Raw genomic sequence first — 12,440 nt, 5'->3', positions numbered from 1 at the left:
AACCACCTATCCACCCACCATCTATTCATCCATCATCCATCCATCCACCATCCACTTATCCATCCACCATCCAACCATCCACCCATCTATTCATCTACCCATCCATCCACTATCCAACCACCTATCCACCCACCATCCATCTATCCATCCATCATCCATCCATCCAACCATCCACTCATCCATCCATCCATCCATCCAACCATCCACTCATCCATCCACCATCCACCCATCCATCCATCCATCTTTTCATCTTTCTACTTATCCATCCATCTGTTCATCCATCTATCCATGGATGACATGCGGACTTGCTAGTTAAAATGTTTAAATCCTTCCATCCCAGGTGGTAATTGCCACTGTCCTGAGCCCCTTGAGTGCCTTCCTCGATGGCTCAGCTGCCCCAGTTCCTCTGCCAGAACCCTAATCCATCTTCTGTTGTAGCAACCAATGGCATAGGCAAGGGTTGGTGTGTATGTGTGGGGAGACAAGGGGTCCCCAACAGACAGAGCCTAGGCCACCACCTTCCCCCTTTCCCTCTCCCTCTGTGTGTATGAGTACTCTCTCTCTCAAATAATCTTTAAAAAAATAAATTATAGCTGAATTATAATGCTTCTTCTTCAGAACACCTCTACTGTATGTGTATCTGTTTTATACAGTGGCCCTCAGTCTAAAATTTTATTTTAATAAAGAGTACTATGACTAACACAAATTAAAAGCCCGCTGGCTCCTGAGGAGCCATCTGCAGACAAGTGCTTGTGATGATAGTGGGGAGCTCGGGAGTGTGGCTGGAGCTATGGAAGCTCTCCCCACTGCTGACACCTGCTAGGGGCGCCCCCCACCCCTGCCCTGCAGAGCGCTGTCCCGCTGCTTCTCCCGTGAGCCCCGCCCCTCCTTCCCTCCTTCTTTGAAGCCCTGCTCATCTCTCCCCCAGCTCCTGGCTCCTTGGCAGTGGACCTGAGAAAGGGTCCAGAAGGAGAAGAGGGCAGGACTCCTGATTAAAATAAAACCCTGACACTACAGCTGCAGGGATGAGGGGCTGGTTACAGAAGGAACTGGTTCCAAAAGTGTTCAGGTAAAGAATGAAATATAGATGCTTCCATGAACAGCTAATACTTACAACAATGCCTTCACTGTACGTACCCGCGGCCCCAGAGCCCACTTTTCTTCCCTGGCGGGATCTCACAAACCCTCTCCCGACCACAACACGTACGTGTGCCTCACCCCTCCAGCAGCCGCCCGGAGTTCCACTAGGAAAACGCACCCAGACTCATTTCATCCGTCCTTGGCCGCTAAGCTGTAGCCAGTTTCCTGCCATCCTAAACAGAGCAGTGGGACAAAGCCTGGCCCACGTGTTTGGTTCTTTCCTCGGGATAGAAATCCCAAGAGGAGGATGGCTGGCGTCAAGACCGAGCAGAGACCAAGCAGGGCTGTGTCCCATCACCGAGAGAAATGCACCGACGGTGCACATGGGACCACCAGGCCTCACATTCCCGGCTCCGTCCTCCCTGCTCACACTGGGGCCTACGACGAGTGCTCCCCCTCTCACTTCTGGACTCTGCTCTGACGACTTGCCCTCTGCCAGGCCCGGCTCCTGTCCTGCCCTGCAGAAACATGTTTTGGCATCTCTCCAGGTTCTTCTTGGAGCAGGGAGTCCAAGAGGCAGGCTGCTGGGGGCTCCCACCCACCACAAACCTAACAACCAAGGTTGTGTGGGCACCATCTGCTTGGAGCAACATTCAAACCCTCAGTGGTTACAAGAAAAGCTCATTTTCACCCAAGGTGTTAAACAGTAACCACATGGGGCCTGACAAGGTCCATGGCAGGATTTTCTCTTTGGCAGGGCCTGCCTGATGGCCCACTGCCCATGGGAAAACTGGCAATCCAAGGCCTGGTGCCCAGGCGGGGGCATGGGGGCTCTTGGGGCCTGCCCATCACACATTTCTATCACCCCTCCCATCCTCTAACTATCCAAACACGTGATCCCAGTGAATCTGCTCTGCAACTGTTTTCTCAACAAATGGTGTTAGAATAACTGAACACCCACGTGCAGAAAAAAATGTCAACCCACATCTCACATTTTAGAACCCCCCCCCCCCAAATGTCTCAAAATGGATCACAGACCTATAGCACAGCTCAAAACTATAAAACTTCTAGAAGATAGCCCAGGGAAAAAACTTTCTTACCATAAGCTAGGCAAAGATTTCTTGGCTTACATCAGAAGCACTATCTAGGAAAGAAGGTATCGGTAAGTCGGATTTTGTTTTAAAATTGTCTTCTGTGAAAGACATGGTTAGGAAAATTAAAAAGGTGAGCTAAAGACTGGGAGAAACATCTGCAAAACCCGTATCTGACAAAGACAGTATCTAGAATTTATAAAGGACGCTCAAAACTCAACAGTGAGCAAACGGAAGAACCCATTAAAAAAATGTACAAAAGATTTGTACCCGTTCTTGGCCGGGTTCACTTGGCTGACTTGGTCAAAGGGGTGTGGGGATCGACCAGGTTTCTCTGTGGAAAGTTACAGGTTTGCCCCTTGGAAATGATGTGACTTTGCAGGGAGGTATTTTGAGCCAAGGTTGCCTTCCTGTTTCCCATCAGACCGCTGTCCACTAGATTTAGCAGCCCTGGGGGATTCTTGGCGGGGGACACCCATCGTCGTGTTAGTTGCCAACGGGTGACCCTCTAATTCCATCATTCCTTCTAAGTCCTTAAGTTTTAGAGTGCTCTGGGCTGCCAAGATAGGTCAGGGAGTGTGGGTGGCGCGGGCCTGTGTGCGTCCGCACGACCCTGGGCCAGGGGGATGTTTACGGTCACAGAGGACATTTCTATTCCGAGGACGTAAAGACATCTCTGAGCCTGGGGAACTCTTACTCCCTGCCACCTCCCCAGCGTTCACCACAGTGCCTCGGGGCTGGTCTTCTGGGCCCGTCCACTCCCAACAGCTGCCCCCCGACAGCTGATCGTCTGATTGTGTCCCTCTCTGCCTCCCCCATCCCCCCGACACCTGGTCAAAGCCTCTTTGGGTCTCCTCACACCTAGAATAACACCCACTCTCCCTCCTGTGGCCTCTGAGGCTCTGAGACCCAGGGCTCCCTTTTCCTCTCCAGGCTGGTGGCCTCCCTCTGGCCACTGCAGCCCCATGGCCCTTCCCATTGGTCCGGCGTCTGCACACTTGCCCTTGCTGTTCCCTCTGCCTGGAATGCTTTCTCCCTTCTCTCATTTCTCTGCCAAACTTGCCCCCCTCAGAGGGGCCTTCCTGGTCTGCCTTAGTGACCACGGCCCCCAGGCTAGAGGGACCCTCCAACTTCTCACCGTGCTGGACCTTCCTTCCAAGCAGTTACTCCTGTAAAGTGATGCTGTAATTTTAGCTGTCTACTTGGTGTCTGTCTCCCCTTAGCATGGATGCTCTCGCCGCTGGTCTGCTCGGAACAGAGCTGGGCAGAGAGCAGAGCACAGTGGATATTTGGTGGATGCAGGACAGAATCCTTCAGGCTCACTGGACCTTCCACACACATGGCTTCCTCCAGGAACCTCTCCAGATCACCCAAAGCTAATTTGGGGTATCCCTCCTCACAGCCCCTTACTCACTGTCTACTGCTCTGTCCACCCCTACTTCCCTAAACAGCTCCCGAGTGCGGAGATGGGGTCTGCCAGGCCCACAGCGGAATCTCCAGTTCCTACCACAGGGCCCGATACGGAGTGGGTGCTTGCTCAGTGAGTGTTTGCTGAATGGCCGCTTGATGGTAAGTGGTTTTGATGGTGGTTCTATGTGGGTGGGCAATTTGTGAAGCTCTTACCAGAGAGAGATGACAGAGAGGTCTGGGAAAGTTCGTCACGGTTGCTAAAACCATCATGTTAAAACCATAAAATTTCATAGAAGGTTCCTTTGAACTCTAGCTTTATTTTGTGGCTGCATTAGGTAATACGGACCTTAGGCAATTCTACATTGGCCTGCACCTCCCTCAGAAAGGATGAGCACTCAGAAGGCAGTCTTTGGCCCTAGGATAATACACCACAGCTCAAGACACAAGGGCCCCTCTAAAGCATCTAGAGCAAATGCCTTCCTCCGAAATCAATTTGCTGTGACAAACAGAAGAAATTTGTAGCAAATTTCTAGTACCTGGTCTCTAAGAGTCAAGAGGACACTGTGCTTAAGGAACGGCATCAGGCAATGAGGAAGAAAGGACAATTTAAAGAGAAAAAAGATTTTATGAAGACAAAAAAAAAAAAATATGGCGGATGAATTTAAAGCCAATGGAGGCTGTAAGTCAAAAGTAAAAAAATTACCCCCGTAGCTCAGGGGAAGAGAATAAAGCGGAAATGACACAGGGTGAGGTACGGACGGCAAGCCCACGCATCTCCTGTGACTCTAGAAAGAACCAAGCGGGAGAGAAGGCTGTGGACACAGCAGCTGGAACAACAAATTCTACCAGATGCTTCCCTGGCCATGTCACTGAAAGGGCTCACTAGTCCCACATTAACATTTTCTAAAAAGTTTTGTAAGCAAAAAAAAAAAAAAGTTTTGTGAGCTACCAGCCAAAGTGGTGGAGAGGTGCAGCTCTGAGTGTCCTCGCCTGCAGGATTCGCCCCGCAGACCACTCGGGTCGTTCAGCCCCGTCTGCAGCTGACCTGACAGAGCGTCACATTGTGACAAAGAGGGGAGGAGAGGCACCCTGCCTCACCCATTGTGAGAAAGGGGGAGGAGAGGCACAGAGCAGCCTTTTCCAGCAAGGGGGGACTCCTGGGCCCTCTCGCCAGGGAAGCCCACCCCTGAGGGTTTCACCTGTCAGCCAGCTCATCAGGCAGCCCCAGCAGGCCATTCACAAGGACAAGTGGGCTAATAATATCTGCAAAAAGGACTGACTTCCCAGCAGGAGCTCTGGTGCACCCTCCAGTGGGTCAACAGCTGGCTCGAGACGTTTGTAATCAGCAGGGGATATGGGGAAGGGTCTCCACCCTGCATGCCGGGAGCCATACTAGTCCGAGGCAAAACTGATGAGAATGTACTTAAGACCTAGACGTATAGCCTACAAGGTTTGTGAGATCAAGTCCCAGACCACACTGGAGAATGGGCAAATTAGTTAACGCTCTACCTGTAAATGGAATCTCCAAGAGCCGTGTAAGTTCACAGCTTCAAAGAATATTAAATGATTTTGGAAACAATCGTTGATTGTCACAGGGAAAGTAAAATCAGCAAGACACGAAATTACATACAAAATATACCTCTAGTTGTTTTAGGCTAAAAAAAAAAAAGTAACGGTCATGACTTTTTGGGGTACTGGGATTGGGGTGATTTTGTATTTTATTTCTTTATATATTTCTCTATTTTCCAAATTTTCTACCACGAGCATGTATTATTACATTTATGACCCCCAACACACACACACACACAAATACGTCATTCTAAGAGCATGTTGCTACTTATTTTTCTAACGATCGCAGCCAGTACCGTATCTGTTTGCTACACTCAAGAAGCTCCCTACAAGAGAAATTCCTCTCTATATGAAGTTTATCTCCGCAAATTTCTGTCCTCTGAGGCCCACAAAGAGACCAAACAACCAGATGCGGCCACTTTCAGGGGAAAGTTTGCTCAGCCTTTCAAACTCATGCTGTCTTTCCATTTCCACACCTCTGTCTTGACAAAACCACACAGGGACTTTTTACCCTCATTTTTTTCTTTTTGGGGTGTGTGTGTGTGTGTGTCTTTAAGGGGCACAGATCCCAAGTTCCCAGGTGATGCAGAAGCTGCTGGTCCAGGGACCACACTTTGAGGAGCGCTGTCCTATTCTCTGCAGCACCCCATCCCACCGCCTGCCTCCTCCTCATTCACCCCCTCGCATCTTGGCTTTCCCCCAAAAGTTTATTATTTGGAGTCAACTCCGGTCAACTTTTGGAAACAAAGAACAGAGACACAAGTAAGAAAAATGAAAGTCCCACTTACCCTACCTGACGCCTTGGCCACAGGCGCCCCCTGCTCCTGGCCCAGCCCCTCGGCAGCAGCATCATTTCAGCAGCCACCCTGGTGAACGTGGTCCTGGCGTCTGTCTTGCCCCCTGCTCTGTAAGCCCTAAAGGCACGGCTTCCCCTCCTGGAATCCTGGCTTCGCTGCCCCAGTGAATTTCCATATTGCCAGCCTGTTAGTCAAGGCCCTTTGGTTTGCATTCATGCTGGACCCTTCCTTACGTGCCCTCCCGCCATGGTCCTGCCCCCACGCCAGACGTCCTGGCCACGTAAGAGTTTCCAGCCATTCCCCTCAGATGCACATCCTTCTGTGTCGTTTTCACATGTGGTTTCTTCTGCCCAGAATGATTTTGTCCCTAAATCTACCTGATGAGCTCAGACTCATCTGTCCAGGCCTAGATGGAATGCCACCACTGCCGGAAGTCTTCCTGGGTTCTCTCGGGCGGTTAGTCCTTCCTCTTGAGTCACTTCAGTCAAGCCTCCCAAAGAGCCCTCTGAGGATGCTCTTGCTGCTCCATGCGGAAGGGACCTTTCCATGGTGTCACATCCTCAGGGGAGATGACCATCTTTGTCCCTGGCTGGCAGCAGATACTCAATCCATGCTTGTTGAAGGACTGAAATTAAACTCCTAAGAGGTTTATATTGTTGATGGTTTAATTTTCTATGCTCCTGCCTGTTTGGGAAAGGATCTAAGGTGGTGGTTCTCAGCCCCGGTGCACAGCAGGATCCCCTGGGGAGCTTTAAAACGCCTACTGGTCAGGTCACTCGTGAGACCAACTCAGGATTTGGGGGTGGACCCAGACATCAGCATGTCGCCCAGCTCCCAGGGGGATGCTAATGTGCAGATGGGTAGAGGCTTCCCCACTGACAGGTGGACGCAGGGTCCTGGCTGGGGGCCTTTCCTCCCCACTGTGGGGGACGGGGGTGAGCCGCGTTAGAGTCCACGGTGCTGTGCACGGTAAGACATGGCTTTAGAGCCACTCTTAACTTAGGGAGGAGGAGGTGTCCTGGAGAGGGCGAGAAGCATGGGTGCCCCCCGGCAGAGGGGGGGCCACCAGACATTTGGGGCAAGGGCAGGGGCAGAGAGAGGGCTGGCCTGCAAGCGACAAGGGCTTCTCCTGGGTGGACACGGCAGATAGCAGGTGCTTGGCCAGCCGCCCTCCGGTGTGCAGGGGAAGCCGTGGGTGAGTGTCACAGCAGACCGTGTGGGGAAGGGCCCTGAGCCAGGGCAAGTCCGATCCTGGGAGGAGGCCCAGGCCTCTGCAGCAGTCGCTTCTGTCTTGCCTTTATCAGAACAGGAAACCCTGACACCAGGGGGTCTGGGCAGAGCCTGGCTCCCACACGGAAGCGGCCTGAGCCCCAGCTCCGCCTCCAGGAGCCCCCTTTTCTTCTCTGGACTTGTCCCCCATCTCTGAGTGGGGCAGACAGGACCGACTGCAGGGGTGCTGGGAGGAGGACGGCGAGGACCTGCTGCTAGGAGCCCAGACGCGCCGCTTCCCAGCACTGAGTCTAGAAGCCCCAGCAGCAGCACCAGACGTGGCTTCTCGAGGGACTCACAGAGCCCATGTTGTCACCTACCATTCGGAGCTGACCGTGGAAACTTCACGGGTTTGATGCACTACCACCTCTGAACCGCAGGTTTCCGTCCCGCCCAGTGGAACCGTAGAAACACTGAAGCGCATTGCGCGCGCGCACGCAGGGGCACGCACGCACCACGCGCGCACGCACCACGCAGGGGCACGCATGCACCACGCGCGCTCGCACCACGCAGGGACACTCACGCGCGCACGCACCACGCGCGCACGCACCACGCAGGGGCATGCACGCACCACGCGCGCGCGCACGCATGCACGCTGTAGAGCAAGCAGCAGCAGGTGCCACCCACCTGTCCATCCGTGCGCTGAGCTGCTGTAGCTCGGTCCCAGGCCGGATACTGGCTTGGAGGGCTGGGGGTGCGGGGCCAGCTCAGACCAGCTCACGAGAGCCGGCTGTGCACATCTCTGCCAGCCCCGCGTCCCGGGACCTCACGTTGGGACATGTCCCAGGACCTTACAGTGTGAAATTGGCCATGGTGGGAGTATTTACACGGCGATAATCATCGGATGCTACAAATCAGGTCTTACTTCTGCCACCAAAAGCCGGCTGCTCAACGTTTTCCCAGCACCCTGCTACCTGGCTCCCCGCAGCGGGTGGTCTGGGGGGCGGCCTGAGAACAACCCTGACCTCGGTCTAAGGTGTGCTCCGAGGACCAGCAGCATCAGCACCACTTAGGACCTTGCTAGAAAGGCAGATCCTGCCCCTGCCTCACGGCAGGTGTCTGAGTCAGAATCTCTGGGGGCGGGGGGGGGGGGGGGGGGGGGGGCGCAGAGACCTGCCGTTTATCAGGCTCCCCGGGAAGGAAGGCTACGGTTGGAGGCGCGATGCTCTAAGCACCAGAGAGGAGCAGAGGGGGCTTCGAGGGGAAGTGGGACATCCAGTCCGAGTGTCATCGAACCAATGCAGGCAGGTGTCCTCCGACTTCCTCCCCTTCACGGGTCACAATAATAGCGAGAAAACTTAGGAGGAAAAGCACCACGTTGCCAACAGCCAGGCAACTATTCCCATCGGTCCGTGTCTCTTCCATAACTCGAGCACATTGGTATAGAAAGCAGTTGCTGGTGCCTTTCTTTTCTACACGGGCGAACAACGCGTTTGCATCCCGAATTTCTTCCAGAACAACACCGCCTTAGACGCTGACACGGTCGCCGAGACCTGCTGCCTTGTCCCAGAAGAGGTTTTGGGCAGGCTTTTCTTTTTCCTCTAGCGCCGGCGTGCTGTACAGACGTGGCTGGTACCCGAAACGTAATCTTCAGAATTAACATTCCTTGGGCTGGGCCTGGCCTGGACAGCAGGAAGGACACAGGCCTCCCCAGTCACAGGCCCAGCCCCGTGGAAAGGAGCACGGACCCCTAATCCGCTTTATTCTGGGAAGTATTTTGGCACAGCTTGGCTCGGTAGTTTATAAACAAGCTCTTTGTTGTCTGGAGGCGGTGGGTCACAGCGCTGTTTAGAAGGAGGTTGAACACTCCTCTGGAGCCTTTCTTTCATGATGTGGTTGGTTTACCCTTTAGCTTTAGGTAAAGAATAGGTCTGCAAACGGCCTGGGTTTCCGGCCACATAGACCACCCCTGGACAGGGAAAGGCTTGGGGAAAACCACCAGCATCCCTACCTCACGTACCCCGCGCTTTTCCCAACAGAGCCTGCTCAGCCATCCAACAAATATTCTTTGGTGCTTCTCTGGCTCCACCAGTGGGGCTGGTTGGGGGGGGGGGGGGGCAGAGAAAGGAGGGCTCCAGGCTATGGACAGCTTCCCAGGTAGAGGAAATAGCTCGTGCAAAGTGTGGAGGCAGACAGTAGGCATTCGCTGACAGGGAACTGTCCAGAACAGTCCAGAACATTTGGTGGGGCTGGAAGATGAGTGGCGGGAAATGGGGTGGAAAGAAGAGCAGGTGTCGGGCGATAAAGCCCTTACTGGGCCAGGATAAGCCAATGGATCTTTATTCTGTAGACACTTATGCTTAAGAGGGTGCCACCCGCCCCGCTTATATCTGCCCACCCCAGACCCAGCCAGCCACCAATCCAGCCTCTCCTCGGTGTCTGCCCACCCGTGAGCCATCATCCGTCTCTCTCCACCCAGCCAGCCAGCCAGCCAGCCCGAGTATACTCCGTACCGGACACAGGATTTCTTCTTGTCTTTTCTGGGTCCTGAAGGTCCTGCTGTTCCCCTAGCAACTCCTTACATATATTCTATTTCAGAACTACTCCAACTGACCCATGTCACCGGCAGTCTATTCAGGGGATCGTGTTTTGTTAGAAACAAGGAATTAACAGTCATGTGACAGCGAGGCTCACCTGGCCCGATAGCTGGAAAACACGCAGCCGGGACAAAGGTATTGTGGGTAGGGGTGCTGAGCACAGAATGACCTGGAAATCTCATCCTGACAAACAATTCTTTCAAAAGTCAGTTATGAAGCTGTTACAACACATGGCAACACATGCCCTTCCCATCATTATGCTGTATTAATGCCCTTCAAATAAAAGAAGGAATCAGAGAAATAACCTTTTGTCAAGTTGTGTTTTTTTTTGAGCGGGTGGGGGGAGGGGAAGGGGGAGCAGTACTTTAGGTCTTGGTCCTTCTTAAATGGGTTAAATCTTAATACTTTGGTCTAACATCTTTTATTGTTCTTTATGGTGAAAAAACATTCCTGATTATAGAAGACATTCCCCCCCCCCACATGATCCAAGGCAAAGAAAAATCACCCTGAGATATAACTATTGTTAACATTTTGGTGTATTTTTTTCTCATTCTCTTTTCTTGGCATATTTTTAAACGTAACTGAGACCATCCCTTTTATACAGTTTTGAATCTAACTTCCTCTCCCTCCACTGAATACATGACAGGAGAAAACTCCTATGAAAGTTTCTGAAAACTCCATCTTAGCAGCTGCAAAGAGCCCCACTGCACGGATGTTCCATAACTTACTGACCCAACCCCGTTCGTTGAGGGCTCAGGAAGTTTCTAACGTTTTCCTCTTATTAAAAGATTGAGACCGTCCTTCCATCGCCACCCTCGGTCAGACCTCTGATAATTTCCTTTCAGTAGAATTCTAGAAATGCAACCAAGGAGGAAAACTCTGTTTCATGCTGAGACTTCAATCCCTCTTGCCACACCGCCTTCCAAAACGACAGGCTGGCCTGCACAGAGGCTCTCTCGCATGTCACGAAGGTGTCCCCAGCACCCGGCCACGTTAAGGGAATGCGATGGGCGTGGGTGGGTCTATCTAGTGAGTGTGCCCTGATGCTTTAGGGGAAACATTTGTAAAACCAAAACAAAAACCCCCCAAACAGGAATAGAATGATTTGCCTTTCCTGCTATCTGTGACTCCAAATCCAAACCAACGTTCTAATAAAACATGCAAAGAACTGGCTCAAGATCCTTTTAACCGGTTTCAAAACGAACTGCTGGGAATATGTTTCGGATTTGAAAACTGTAGCGGGAGTTTCTGTTGAACAAGACCATTTCCTGCTCACTTTTTACACGTAAATGTCAGCTTTACTCACTAGAAGTCAGACCCTTGCCCCAGGGGGAAGACGTCCAGAGCCTCCTTCGGCTCACAAGAGCAGGGGTGCGGAGGGGACTCAGCGGCCCCTAGGCTGGGGTGGGGTGGGGTGGGGGGGTGCAGAGGGCGCGGGGTGGGGGGGCGGGTTTGGATAACAGCTCGGCAGCGGGCCGGGAGGTGCTGGGTCCGAGACGGCGGGCTCTGCGCCCCCATGCCCCTCGCTCGCGGCGAGCCTCAGTTTGCCGGCCCGGAGTCGGGGCACCCGGGCAGGTGCCCCCGCGCGGACCGCACTCACCTCCGCCGTACATTTGGCACAGGTAGGGGAAGCGCCACACGTTGCCCAGGCCCACGGCGTACGAGATGCAGGCGAAGACGAACTGCAGCGGGTTGGCCCACAGCGGCCGCGCCTTCTCCATGGCCGCGAGCTGGGCGCCGGCTCCCCTCGGGCGCCGCGCGGGGCTGCTTCGGAGCGCGGCTGCCCGGCGCGTCCCTGCCCGCTCGGCCTGCGGGTGGCCTCGCGCCTCGGCCGCGCCTGCTCGCTCGCTTTTTAATTGCTAATCTCATTAACGCGCGCCCGCCGGAGGGGCGAGACTGGTAAATGGATGACGGCGAGCCCCACCCCGCCCGGCCGCCGCGGCCGGGGAGGCGCCCGGGACTGCGCCCGGGACTGCGCCCGGGACTGCGGGGCACGGGGCGGCGCCCGGGATTCTCCGGCGCCACGGCCGGGCCGGGGTGTTGCTGCGCGGCTCTTGGGAGCCGTCAGGTTCTCCCAGCCACCTAACCCTCGTTTCCTGGGTGCCTACTGGGTGCTGGGCTTCGTCGTGAGCCACACGCACACATCCCCGGCCCTTCCGGGAACTGACATTTCGGGAGGGAAATGCTTAAACTGGCCGGGATAAAAGGTCCCAGTTTCAACTACTGTTGACCTACAGAAGGGACAGTTTCATGTGGTTCGTTTTAGTCCATATAAAAGACTGAGACAGGAGGGAGGCAACTAAGGCAAAGCAAAGCGGTGAGCAGTATCGGGGCAGTAGGCTTGCGTGGTCCCGGAGGGCTTCCCAGAGGAGGAGACAGGACATTTGCCCAGAGACTGGAAGAAAGGAAGGGAAGGAGAGGGGGACTCTCCAGGGCCTCCACTCCTTTGCAGACAAATACTTCTGGGAGGAAGAGCAATGGGGGCAGCCAGGTTTCCCTCCATCTGCAGACAGGCCCTAATTGCCTACTGTGTGCAGGGCGGGGAGTCTGGCTCTGTAGTGCCGGGTGGGGGTCAGGAATCCCATTTTGAACAAGCTCTGTGGGATACTCTACTGCTCAGGTGGGTCTAAGGGCTAGAGATTCTGATTCATTACACAGGAGTTAAGGCCTAAAAAAAAGCCGTCTGG

The 12,440-nt window shown here is 53.9% G+C and overlaps 1 protein-coding gene across 2 annotated transcripts in view; it reads right to left on the bottom strand.

The window, feature by feature from the left end:
• The window catches only part of SLC6A20 (solute carrier family 6 member 20), a 30,182-nt gene extending 18,693 nt beyond the window's left edge, over positions 1–11,489 (bottom strand). The window contains exon 1 of one of the 2 annotated variants that reach the window (XM_034997324.1): positions 11,354–11,489. In XM_034997324.1, the coding sequence (XP_034853215.1) occupies positions 11,354–11,474 (121 nt within the window). In that variant the 5' untranslated portion in view covers positions 11,475–11,489. The remainder of the gene's footprint in view (positions 1–11,353) is intronic. The other variant, XM_034997326.1, reaches the window with a different exon arrangement.
• Positions 11,490–12,440: the final 951 nt, after the last annotated feature.

Source organism: Mirounga leonina, unplaced genomic scaffold, assembly GCF_011800145.1.
Source record: "Mirounga leonina isolate KUSES-001 unplaced genomic scaffold, KU_Mleo_1.0 Mir_94, whole genome shotgun sequence".
In the NCBI taxonomy this organism is placed as follows: Eukaryota; Metazoa; Chordata; class Mammalia; order Carnivora; family Phocidae; genus Mirounga; species Mirounga leonina.
This window is presented reverse-complemented; position numbering and strand designations above follow the sequence as displayed.